The following is a 13,500-nucleotide window of genomic DNA, read 5'->3' on the forward strand; positions in this document are numbered from 1 at the left end:
TTGTACTTGTAAGTTATTTTTTTTTTTTTTTTGTTGTAAATTTTAGATTTTGACATTTGGTTGTATTTTGTGTTGCAAAACTAGAGGTAGAACTAGGGGTGGCAACGAACCGAACCGAACCGAACCGAACCGAACCGAACCGAACTTACCTTAGGTTTGAGTTTGGTTTGAATTAATTTCCAACCGAACCTGGTTTGATTCATTTCGAACCGAACCCATTTCAAATCGAATTAATTACGAACTACACATTTTTTGAATCGAACCCGAATCGAATCACGAACTAAATTATTTTTTAGCAGCCCTAGTTATACCGGTAGTTTATACATTAATTTTTTCTCGCGGGACAAAATTCACATGGCTTCCTTTTACCGGTATGAACTATGAAATAAGTGTTTTTAAGTTAAAAAATTATTCATGAAAAAATACATCAGAGACGGCTTTCCTAGTATGAACTATGAGAGACGACCGAAGAGAGAGGAGAGACAGTCATCTAGGCCGGAGAGAGGAGTGACAGCCAGTCGCCGAGAGCATTAGCTAGATTTTAGAGCTAGAGGGAGAGTGAGTTAGGGAGAGGTGGAGAGAGAACTAGGTTATTAAGATTTGAGAGCGAGGGAGTGTCGGCTAAGTTAAATTATGACTCTCTATCTTGGATTTTAATTTCATCAGGTAAATGGATGGCCGGTGATTTTATGAGATTCGAAGCACAAAAAAATTACGAACCTATTTTGATCGAACCAGGCTAGGTTTGAGTTTGGTTTGAATTAATTCCGAACCGAACCTGGTTTGATTCGTTTCAATTCGAACCCATTTCGAATCGAATTAAACTCGAATCAAACCCGAATCGAATCACGAACCTCGAATTTTTTTGCCAGCCCTAGATAGAACCGATTAGGTGAAAACTAAAAGTAACCAAATAAAATAAATATTTTTTTAAAAATAGCAGCTCAAGCTATAATCTGTTAGATTTCCAGAAACCTAAAAAATCATGAAAAACAAGTAAAAATATAAAAAGAAAAAAAACACGGTCTCACCGAAACTACAAAAAATTAAAACATGTGCTTCCTTCTTACAAGTTTGCCTCTGAACATCTCTTTTTTAAGAATAAATCCACAAGTATCTTTCATTAAAAAACTCAAAAAGTTTTATCATAGATTACTTAAGCTTTGAAAAAAAAATTCTCAATACTGATATAGAGAAGAGGAGAAATAACTCTGAATTTGGAAGGTAAAAGAGACATGGTAAGAAAAATGTGCAAGCTATAACTTTCTATAAAAAAAAATTAATTGAAAAGGTATGTCATGTGTCAATTAGAAATTGGCTAAATTGAAGAAGGAAATTTACAAGTAGATCCGTAATTTTTCTAAATTTGGAAGATGAAGAGATAGGAGATAGAAATATACAAGCTACAGTTTTTATTAGAAAAATAATTTAATTAAAAAGTATGCTACGTGTCAATTAAAAATTGGTCAAAATGAATGGGGACAGGAAAGTCCTGCCCATTCCTCAATCCACCATTGCTTCTTAATAAAAAAACAAGATAGCCAAGTCAACTGGATGAAATGTTTAAGTCTTCTATTTCATTATACCAAGTTTAAATTTGAAAATTAAACACCCCGTAAGTAATAGTACTGTAGAAGTCTTCTGGATCACAGATCAGTAGGAGAGACTTTTTTTTTTCATTATTTTCTTAAAGAACTTAGAATAATAAAAAAATTAAATGTTGATCAAATGTGATTGTCATGTCACAACAAAATATGACATGTGATTATAGTGTGACTAACATGTCATTACTACTTTCGTGTCACAACAAGACAACATGAATTTACGTACCGAGCTTCAGTCATTGTGCCGTGTGTTTCGGAGTCTATTTGCCATAGTAAATCCTTCTTTTCTTTGGGTATGAAAGTGAAATAGTTTAACGAGTAAATTCCTGAGAAGGTTCTCTGTGATTATGTTGATCTTGTTCTGGTCCTGGTGTTATCATAATTTGGTATTGAATTACTACGCACAGGAGTAAATTCCTGAGATGTGCATTTCTTAAATTGGAATGGTAAATCTTAGTTGATAATCCAACTGTAAAACTTGACAATTGAACTGGTTACTCGCCATTTAGTCGCAAATCATATATGCTGACCCCAGAATTCTCTACCCCCTTTTTTGCTGCTTAAGCTAAATCATAGTTGATTCAGGTGTGAAATTTTTTGTGACGTATTCCACCTGATTCTACTTTTCTTTTCATTTTTGACATGGAAAAAATTATAACGCCGTTGCCGGGGATCGAACCCGGGTCGTCCGCGTGACAGGCGGAAATACTTACCACTATACTACAACGACTTTGTTGTTTTGACCGAATTCTTATTTTTAATTAAACACTACTTACTATCCAAACAGGAAAATTATCTATATATGACTATGACTATGTTTATGTCATTATGCGTACAATCTTAGAAAAAAAAAATCGGAGATATTGACTGCAACAAGGTAATGATCGCTCCATTTTCGTCCTCGATCACAGCTCCCTCTTGATCTCTCCTACGATCCTACGGAATCGATAATGGCTCATTATCCGAACCCGGACCCGAACCTGTTTCCCACACCATCGGCGCCACCAATGCATGACGTCCCTCTTTATCCGACCATCGACATGTCGGACCTGGTCGAAAACCTCTTCCCGGACCCGCATGACGTCCATGACCCGAACCCGATAAGCCTCCCGCCTCCCACTCAGCAAATCTTAGTTGAAATACCAGGCGCGATTCTCCACCTCATCGATGCGAAACACAGCGTTGAATTGGCTTCCGGCGCGCTCACCATTGTTCGTTTGCTTCAAGGAGACAACCAGCTCGCCGTGCTTGCTTGTGTGGGCCCGGATGTTCAGTGGCCACTCACACGTGATGGCGCCGCTGTTAAACTTGATGCCTTGCATTACTTCTTCACTCTGCGTGTCCCACCCGAAGAAGATGAAGCTGGTATTGAGCCTTGTTGTCTATCTCTTGCATATATACTAGTATTTTTTGTTGCAGTTTTATACTACTCCGTACGATCAAGTACGATCAGTTTATTATATTGGCCTTTTTTTTACCCCTATTAACAAAATTTAAACAGTGGTGGTTCATAATATAGCAAGTTTATGTGTGGATATAATTTAACTTGGAGTTGAAGATTGTCATTGTTACATGTGAGTAGCAGTGTTGTAAAAAACGTCCATTTAGACCGATTAATCGGCTGATTAGTCGGCGGTGATCAAACTGACATGGATTTTTCCAACTAATTGACTGATTATTCCCGATTATGACTAATTATTCCTGATTATTTCCGATTAATCGCTTGGCGGTACATGTCCGTCCGACAACCGCATTCAGATATTTACAACACTGGTGTATAGTAATGTTACCATCAAATACAGTTTTCTCCCATGAAAGTATGTGGCAAGTACAAAAAATTCCAATTAATTAGTTGATTTAACTTGGTGATTGTCACTTATGTATGAATTTTAATCATTCAAATTACCGATACAAGGAGCTGACGGTTGTGATAATCGATTCATTTTTCAATATTCCAATAGGTGGATCCACAGAAACACTAAATTACGGCCTAACCCTTGCCTCAAAAGGGCAAGAAATCCTCCTTCACCAGCTGGATGCGATCTTGCATGCATACTGCAATTTTTCTGTCCAAAAAGTGGTTGTAACAGAGACAGTGGAGGAGCTCGATTATCGAGCGGTTGAGTCTGTGCCAGAGAAGGTGGTGGCTGTGGGGCCCGAGAAAGATGTACTGGAGAAGAAGGCAGCTGCTTACTGGACCACTCTAGCACCAAATGTGGAGGAATACAGTGGATCAGTGGCGAGGGGCATTGCTTCTGGCTCCGGCAAGTTGGCAAAAGGGATATTGTGGTGTGGGGATGTGACAGTAGAGAGGATGAAATGGGGAAATGAGTTTTTGATGAGAAGGATGAAGGCAGGGGAGACCAAAGCTGAGGTCAGCCCAGAGACCTTGAAGAGGATTAAGAGGTATCTTTTTTTTCTTTGTTTATTTTTTCTCTATCTTTGCCTGGACAACAAATTTTGGAATGTGCTACTGCAATATGCAGATTTTTTAGTCCAATTTAGGCTTTAATGTAATTTCTTTTAGGAGTATTGTTTTTTTTTTTTAAAACTTGGTAGTAGCTACCAAGGTTCGTGAGGGGGAATCGAACTCTCGACCTTTGGGTATAACAACTCTAGAACATTTTTCTAGCCAATTGTGCTACCTCCCCTTTTAGGAGTATTGTTAAGTGCATGAATTGTGCCTGAAAATTGGATTCATATGATTTGATGAAAGTGATCATTACGCAATTGTTGACAAAGGAGGCGTTCTTTGCCCTAGACCTCAAGTTAGAGAGAAAATGATAAATGTTTAAAGAGTTGGGTTAAAATGCCCCATTGTTTTCGTTCCTCAATCATGCCTCGAATTTTTATATTTGTTTTCAATTCAAAGTCGAAACAATCGATCCAGACCTCTCAACATGATCTCTGTATTAAAATGTGATTTTGTATCTATCTAAAAAAATAATAAAAGGTTCTAAAAAATATGAACTTTGGTCTCCAAAGCACATTTTAGTATGGGGATCATGTTGAGTGGTTCGGATTGACTGTTTGTACTTTAAAAATGAAGATAAGGACGCGAGACATCATTGGGGCATTTTAACCCTACTCGTGCTTAAATAACATGATGAATAATTAGCATTTCAGTTTTGTTCTGTTTCCATTTGGAACAAATCAACTAAAGATGTTTACAGAACTTATTTTTAGTTGTTTAGAGTTGTGTTAAAATTTGTCCACTGATTTTTGTTTGCTGGCTTGGTTTATGTGTATATACGTAAATGAAATCGATACTGTTTGTTCAGGGTAAAGAGGGTTACAAAAATGTCAGAAAAAGTAGCAACTGGGATTTTGTCAGGAGTTGTCAAGGTATCTGGCTACATTACAGGTTCAGTTGCAAATTCGAAAACTGGGAAGAAGATTTTGAGTCTAGTGCCTGGAGAGATTGTTCTTGCTTCTCTTGATGGTTTTGGTATGTCAGATTTGAACTGCTACTTCTCAACTTCTTCTACATTGTACCAGTACTATTTTTTTATTGCAGATATGAGATATGTCTTATGTCAGGTTTGGTGGAGAAAGTGATTTCATTAAGTGTAACTTGTTCAGTTTGGTCTATCTTTGACCTTTCTGATGTGGAGTTTTATGTCTGAATTACCTTGTTTAAAACTTGGTAACAATGATATCAGAACTAATATGTGCTTAGTAACTTTTATGTCCCATAGAACTATTTTACTCCACTAAATACCTCTTTACGACATGTCTGGTTAACTTTTCTATATTTCACAAATTCTAAACAGAGAAGATTTTTGATGCTGTTGAAGTGGCAGGGAAGAATGTCCTCTCCACATCATCGACTGTAACCACTGGACTTGTTTCGCACCGGTATTTAGTGAATCCTTTTTCTCCTTATTTATAAGCCAAACACTTGGAAGTAACTATCCATTTAAGTTTGGTAATCTCATAATATTTCAATATTCAACTCAATAACTCGCCTAGGTGTTTGTCTGCCAAAGCATATATCCAAAAAGTGTATTGCATGCTGACAAATTCCATCTGTAATAAGAAGTGGGTTTTAAATTCCATCTGTTGTGTGGAGTAGGTTTAGTCCAATTATTTTGTACTGAGAATCAACCTACTCATATTTCTTCTTAATTGTTACCCCACAGCCAGCTAGGATATAAAGATAAAATAAATCATTACTTCAAGCACGGAGCAAAGACTATTCTAACTTGTACCGGATCATATAAACAAAAAGACCATCCCAAAATTGTAGTATTGTACCTTGAATGTATAAACTAAACTGCTCTATATCTTAATAAATTTACCTACTTGTAAGATATGGTGAGAAGGTAGCTCAAGCCACAAATGAAGGCCTGGATGCAGCAGGTCATGCGGTTGGAACAGCATGGGCGGTGTTCAAAATTAGAAAAGCGCTTGATCCGAAGAGCGCACTTAAGCCCACTGTGCTTGCGAAGACAGCAGTAAAATCCGCTGTGGCTGAAATAAAAGTCACCAAGCAGAAGTAAATAGCTTATGATAGTTTTCTGACATACCTTTCTCATTTAGGCCCTGTTCGGCCCACTAATGGGAATGGGTGTAGACATAGGATTGGTGAAAACTTGAACTGTTTTTTACTGTTTATGTGGAAAAAAAAAACAAAAATTAAGTTGAACTGAATTTTTTTTCTCACGTGAGCGAACACACCCTAAAAGTTTTCTGGTTTGTTCTTTGTTGCATGACTTGTACTGTACAATGTAAAAATCAAGTGTTAGCTTTTCAGAGTCACAGAAATCAAAATGTTTCACATTGTCTTTGCTTAATTGTTGGGTCCAAATTTTTGGTTTGGTAAATTGTTTCTCGGATTTTGATCTTAAAAAAAGGACAAATATTTATTATAGAATGAATTTAAATTTGACAATAATATTTTTTTATAAAAGAGTCTTTAAGTCAATTAAATTTTAGACAAATAAATATTTTTTAGAACTCTAAAAATCTGTATAATACACAATAACACTATTAGCCGTACTAAATGTTTTACAGAGAAATACAAATATATGTATTTTTTAAAATGAGAAGAGAAAACATGAAGATATATGAATCAAATAATCATAATAATAAATAAGAAGTATAAAATTATATAAATAGAAAAGTTGATAATGTGCATAAGCGAAAAATCTTGAAATGTAAATCTTCTTATATCGTATAAATTTGACTTCAGAATAAGTTGTAGAAAGGACAGAAGTGTGTTAGCTTATATATCGTGTCAGTGCGTGTACATGTGAACCAACTTGTTTTTTTTGTTTTGAGGAAAAGGCCATAGGCGTTGATCATTAAAAAGAAGTTATGTTACATCAAAGGGAAAGTGAAAGTAAAAAAGTAAAATAAAGAGTAAATGCTGCACGTTTGCTTACGGCCATTTTTATTAATATTCCTTAAAAAAATAAAAAATTTAAAAATATCTATGTTTAAAAAAAAATTTTAAACATGTCCTGACCGCCTGGGCTTCGGGTGACCCAAAAACCTTGTGAGGCACCACTCTCACTGGCGGCCCATAACTCTAGTGAGGCGCCAGCCCCTGGGGCGCCCCATTAGGCCTGTGAGGTGCCACCCCCCAGGCGCCCCATATGTGATCTGATTTAAACCATTTGTTTTCTGCCTCTGTCAATTCCCGATTTGAGAACTTCTCTCGAGGCGAGGAGCTGAGTGAATAGGTATTTTTTAATTATAATAATTAGTCATTACTTTTTAATTATAATAATTAGTCATTACTGTTGCAAATTTACTGTGACTGTTGCACGTACTGTACATTTTATGTAGCAATTTACTGTTGCACGTACTATAGCGTTCCATACATTTACTGTAATCGTATCAATTACTGTACACATACTGTAGCGTACCATACATTTACTGTAGCAATTGCTATACACCTACTGTAGCAAAATTGTAATTTTTTTAAATTATTTTCCAATTAGTCATTTATTATTGTACCCATTATTTTAAATGTAGTTTGTTAAAGAAGAGATGTTAGTTGCACTGTATGTCGGCGGCAAGCTAGAAAGGGGTGAAGATGGCGTGCATTACACGAAAGAAGTCGCATTTGGCTTCAAGATTAATGAAAATACCACATTTGAGGAATTGAAGCAGCTAATATACGAAAAGACAGCTGTAAACCCCAACAGGTATGAAATAAAATTGGCTACACGGATTTACAACTCACGTAGGGGGGTAGACCTTACTTTGTTAAGTTTCCAATAACAGATGCCAATTTTTGGATAGTTGTGTATACTCAACTTGTGGCTTGTGGGGTCCCGGTAATGGACATATATTCGAAGAGGGTTCCCGGACAAGGGCTGGACCTTCAGGTTATGACAATTCGGGTTATGACTGTTGGGGTTTACGGTGCTGTAACCAAAAACCCGTTTAGGCTTAAGTTGCGGAATGACCGTAGAACAAAAATTTCTACGGCCAACTTAAGCTCAGGATTAAACGGGGTATGTCAGGAAACTTTCCAAGGCGGTCCACCTTCAGTATTCCTTTGGCATCAAAACCCAATTTAATCTTTTTTACAGATCTACTCCATGATTGATTTCTAAACTTTAATCTACTTACCAATTAAATAGATTAATATAGCATATTTATACCTTGTTTCCAAATCACAGTTGGAATGCAGACCGAGCGAGTAGAGCCTCACCAGGGAAGGAATCGACTCGGAGTATCACACGTGTGATACCTCTATCGGTTATCTACCAGGACTAACCGGAGAGCGGTTTATTTCTTCTGCCAGAAATACCGTAAACCGCAGAATTCTGCAAAAACACTATTCATGGGAAAAAGACGAAAACCCGTAAACACGAATTTTCGGTTGCTCAGTTTCATCAATATGCAAAACTGACATACCGCGAAATTCGGTAAAACACTATTCATCAATCCCGTAAATATACTTCACAACAACTCACAAGATTATACGTCAACTACGTATAACTTTCTTTTCTCAACCGAAACACTATTTGGGAGAGAAACCGAGAAAGAGAGAAAATACCGATCCGTTTCGACACGAAACGGTATGAGTGAATTAGCAAATTTCTCTCTACCCCTCCACTCCTATTTATAGGGTTTAGGGTCGGTTGCCAAAAGACAAAAATGCCCTCCAAGTTCGGCCTATTTACAAGATATGCTATTGAATGGATAAGGATGACATGTCATGTGGATAAGATCGATGACGTGTCATCTGGATAGGATCGATGACATGTCATGCGGATAAGGACGAATCTGAAAAGACCCGAATACCCTCGGTCCGAACACAAATAATGCTCGTATAATTATTCTGAACAATTATATATATTTTTCTTGCAGTTGTTTGTTTCGGTATCGATGACGTGTCATCTGGATAGGATCGATGACATGTCATGCGGATAAGGACGAATCTGAAAAGACCCGAATGCCCTCGGCCCGAATACAAATAATATTCGTATAATTATTCTGAACAATTATATATATTTTTCTTGCGGTTGTTGTTTCGGTAATTTATACAATGTGTCCTGCACATTTATAAATTAACCAGTTAACTTTTATACAACGTGTCACGCACGTTTATAAATTAACCAATGTTTTTGCTTGTTATTTTTACATAACATTTATAATTTAATTATAACACGTATAATTAATTATAACCATCTTACTATTGATCATAACCAATTTATAATCAATCACAATAAGATTCTCCGATTAACTCCTATATGGTGTGACCCAATAGGATCTGTGTTATGTTGGTAAATAGAGTTAAAACTGTTTTAACTTCTATAATCATGAGCGGCATCTGGCAACACATCATGACCATCCAATTACACAGATGATGCTGTACTGTACAATATCACGATCCAGTAAACAATTTACTTGTGTCTGTTCTTCTGTCTCATAGCTATCAGATCAGTTTCAAGGTAGATGTGTGTCATCCTTGCTAACTGAATCTTTTCTTGATCTTGAGCAGATTATCAAATATAATTACTCTTGTAATTATACCACTAGCAGATAATCTAACTCTACCAAGGGGCCCAGTGATGCTATAGCTCGTATAGAGATACGAGGGACAAATAGTATTCTTGGTAAACTATCACTTCCTCAGCTAAGCTATACATATGGAAAAGCTACCGTTATGACTTCTTTTTACGGACAGCAGTAGATAACAATTACACATACATATTTCTCAGTGGGAATGATAAATACCTCATACTGTAGAACCTGACACTGAATGAAAACATAAATGACACGAACACAATTCTATTTAATGTTTCATTCGAGGTCTGTCAAATACCATGTTCCTAGAACATGTATCTATGTGATTAAAATGACATCTCGTGTCAGGTGGTTTGTAAAACTTAACCATATTTTAATCCACATACTAACCTTATCGCGGTAATTAGTGTTCCTGCTAATTACCTTGGTCAGTGACCTTTTAAGAGTATATATTATCTATATTATGGAGTTTCACAATTTCAGTTATGAACTCGAAATGATCCATAAATTCAATAATACTCAAGGCAACAAAATGATATATAAATAAACATTCAATTCATGAACAAAGCTTTATGATAATTTATCGTATTATTGACTTCTAGATTATTACAAACTAACAATGACAACCAGGGGTATCACCAGCACTCCCCTTATGACAATCAGGGGTACCATCAGCACTCCCCTTATGACAACCAAGAGTACCACCAGCACTCCCCTTATGACCACCAGGAGTACCACCAACAATCCCCTTATGACAACCAGGGATATCACCAGCACTCCCCTTATGACAGCCAGAGGTACCACAGCCCCGGTTATGACAACCAAGGGTACCACAACTCCCTAGAAAATACTGAAGAGTTACCACCACCACCCAGACAAACACCCATAATCCCTAGATTTCCAACTATGCCAGAGTCAGGACCGGTACTCGTTAATCGAAATGATATTGATATTGATGTTGATGCTATTGATGCCATACCAGAAAGGGAAATGGAAACGGGGGATGAATACCAAGGGGTTTGGGAAGCTGATGACTTATCAGATGGTGATGCAAATGTACCAGATTTATCCAGGGTAGAAAAATTCCCGATTAGAGGTCGGGGAAGTAAGCATCCAGTCACCATATTCAACGACACCACAGCTTTCGAAGAGGCAGACATTAGTTTCTTTGGTCCTCGTGTTGTATACAATCACGAACTTGCCGCAGGGCAACTTTATACCAACACAGATGAACTTGTAAAGAAAATCAATGAGACTCATGTTCACGGAAACTGGGAATGTATAATACACAAAAGGGACTGAACAAGGTTAGTTGTGCTGTGTAAAACTCACCCACGCTGCGAGTTCCGCCTTTTTGCAACCCCTGCCAGTTCAGATGAAGCATGGATGATTAAGAAGTGTGAACCACCTCATACATGCAAGTCTGCGTCCACAAGGAGAGACCATGCGCAGCTGACGGCATCATTAATTGCCGATGCAATTGAGGAGGACATTAAGTTGGATCCATCGATGAGCATCAAGGCGGTGGCTATGACCGTCATACATAAATACAAATATGTAATCCCAAAATACAACAGGCTGTGGAGAGGTCGTGAACTTGCGGTTTGCAGAATATTCGGTAGTTGGAATGATTCATATGGTTATCTGGCACCATTGCTCCAGGCCATGGCAAGTACAAATGTCGGCACCGTATATGAGCGATGGCATGGCCCTTTTTTTGATAAAGACGGAGTACTAATAGAGGGAGCTCAACAATTCAAGGGCATAGCATGGGCTTTTGGTGCTTGTATCCAAGCTGTGCCATACATCAGACCCGTTATCAGCATTGATGCATGCTTCATGTCTGGCCGTTACGAGGGGAGGCTACTGATAGCATGTGCATATGATGCTGAGAACCAGCTGTTGCCTTTGACGTTTGCAATTGTTCATAAAGAGGATGGTGAGAACTGGGGATTCTTTATGCAGTTTTTAAGAAGACGAGTGATTGGGGAAGGGAAGTTTTTCTGTGTGATATCAGACCAGCACAAAGGAATAAAATATGTTTTTGATCGTGAAGATTACGGTTGGTCAACCCATACTGGCCAGTGTGTGCACAGGTTGTGTATGCAATACGTTGCGGAGAACCTTTCCAAGGCAACCGGGGGCGACAAGTGGGTTACTGATACATTTAGATGGAATTGCAGAAAGAAAAAGCCGAGAAGGGTGGTAGAGATGACTAGCAGTTTTGCAAAGGTCCATGTATTTCAATTGTTTACATATATTATTGTACTTTAAGAAAACAATTTTTTTTAGTACAATTGTTTACTTACATTATTCTATTTCCTTATTTTTTATGTAGTACATGCCAAAGGCAAATCTCTACTTAATGAAGGTGGGCAAAAATAATCCCCGAGATGTCAACGAAGATCCAGCATACGAGAAAATATATCAATCCCGTGATACAGGTTGGCGTTGGAGAATTATGACCACCAACGGATCCGAGTCGCTGAATGCAGTATTCAAGCACAGCCGGATGTTGCCTGTGGCTGTAGTTGTAGATGACACATTCTACAAGTTAAATGCCTGGTTTCAGGAACGGCGTGCTAAGGCCGCAGAATTAATAAGGATGAACCAGTCATTTTCAACAAGGGTGGAGAAAAAACTAAGATAACATAGGGACAAAGGTGCAACTATGACCGTGATCCCGATGGGTAATGATGGAACAGAATTCGAAGTGCAAAATCCAAATGAGTACGTTCCTACCAGCCGTAAACCAGACGGCACTATGGTGTTTGTCAAGAGGGCTTGCAAGTATGTGGTTAAATTCGGAGATGCCAGGGCGGTAACCTGTACATGCCAAGAACTCCAGCTAAGTCACATACCCTGCAGTCACGTGATGGCGATATGCCGAGTGAGGATCACTATGTTGCTGACATGTACCGTACCAATTACCTTGCTTCCACTTGGGGTGGATCTTTCTATTCTTATCCTGATCAGCATGAGTGGCCTGCATATGTCGGTGATAGAATACTCCATTCAGAAGGATGGATAAGAAAGGGAAGGAGGAGACACAAGCGTATTGTAATGACCATGGACGAGATGGGTGGTAGGCGACCGTCGGGAAATCGGGCTCACCATTCTGTTTCCGACAGGCGCAGGGCAGGTACGTAGCATTGTACAAAATTTATTTATGCTTTAATTATATTACTAACTGAATTGCATTGTTATATTCAGATGCAATAAACAAACACAACGAAAGAGAAAATGCCAGAGTTGTTGCTGAAGCAACCGGTAGAACACAACTCCCTCCTCCTGTAAGCCAATCATCTAATAGCCAAGCCTCTACAAGTAATGCCACACCTGCCACTGGTACCAGAAGAACTAGTCGTTTGTTAGGTTTATTCAGACGTGGTGGCAGATAAACTTGCTATTTTGCTTATGCGAATTGATTTATTTGGTTTGAACTATGTTATGAACTTTAATTGCGCTTTTGATTGTACTGTTGAACTTTTTATTGTGGAACTATGTTAAACTATTTTTAAAACTATATATGTGTATGTGTATGTGTATGTGTATGTGTATGTGTATGTGTATGTGTATGTGTATGTGTATGTGTATGTGTGTGTATGTGTGTGTATGTATATGTGTGTGTGTGTGTGTGTATGTGTATGTGTATGTGTATGTGTATATGTGTATATTATACATATAGTTCACCAAAAAAAAAAAAAAATCAAAGTTATAAAAATTTACGACATCACTTCGTAAATATATCAAATATTTTATTTTTTGGCATACACATATACATATACATATACATATACATAATATTTTATTTTTTGACATACACATATACATAAATCCTAAACCCTAAACTTTTTTTTCACAAAATCATTCAAATCAAAATACTAAAATTTCTAAAAAAAAAAAA

At 37.5% G+C, this 13,500-nt stretch overlaps 1 protein-coding gene and 1 non-coding gene across 2 annotated transcripts; one reads left to right on the plus strand and one right to left on the minus strand.

The window, feature by feature from the left end:
- Positions 1 to 2,262: 2,262 nt before the first annotated feature.
- On the minus strand, positions 2,263 to 2,334 carry TRNAD-GUC (transfer RNA aspartic acid (anticodon GUC)). Its single transcript has one exon. It is a non-coding gene; the product is annotated as a tRNA-Asp (tRNA).
- A 121-nt stretch (positions 2,335 to 2,455) lies between these two features.
- On the plus strand, positions 2,456 to 6,386 carry LOC144557584 (protein EARLY-RESPONSIVE TO DEHYDRATION 7, chloroplastic-like). Its single transcript, XM_078306178.1, has 5 exons — positions 2,456 to 2,969; positions 3,566 to 4,010; positions 4,886 to 5,052; positions 5,378 to 5,462; positions 5,917 to 6,386. Exons 1-5 carry the CDS (start codon positions 2,555 to 2,557, stop codon positions 6,104 to 6,106), a joined length of 1,302 nt encoding a protein of 433 aa, XP_078162304.1. The 5' UTR covers positions 2,456 to 2,554; the 3' UTR covers positions 6,107 to 6,386.
- Positions 6,387 to 13,500: the final 7,114 nt, after the last annotated feature.

The sequence above is a fragment of the Carex rostrata genome, chromosome 7, assembly GCF_964058835.1.
Source record: "Carex rostrata chromosome 7, lpCarRost1.2, whole genome shotgun sequence".
Lineage (NCBI taxonomy): Eukaryota > Viridiplantae > Streptophyta > Magnoliopsida > Poales > Cyperaceae > Carex > Carex rostrata.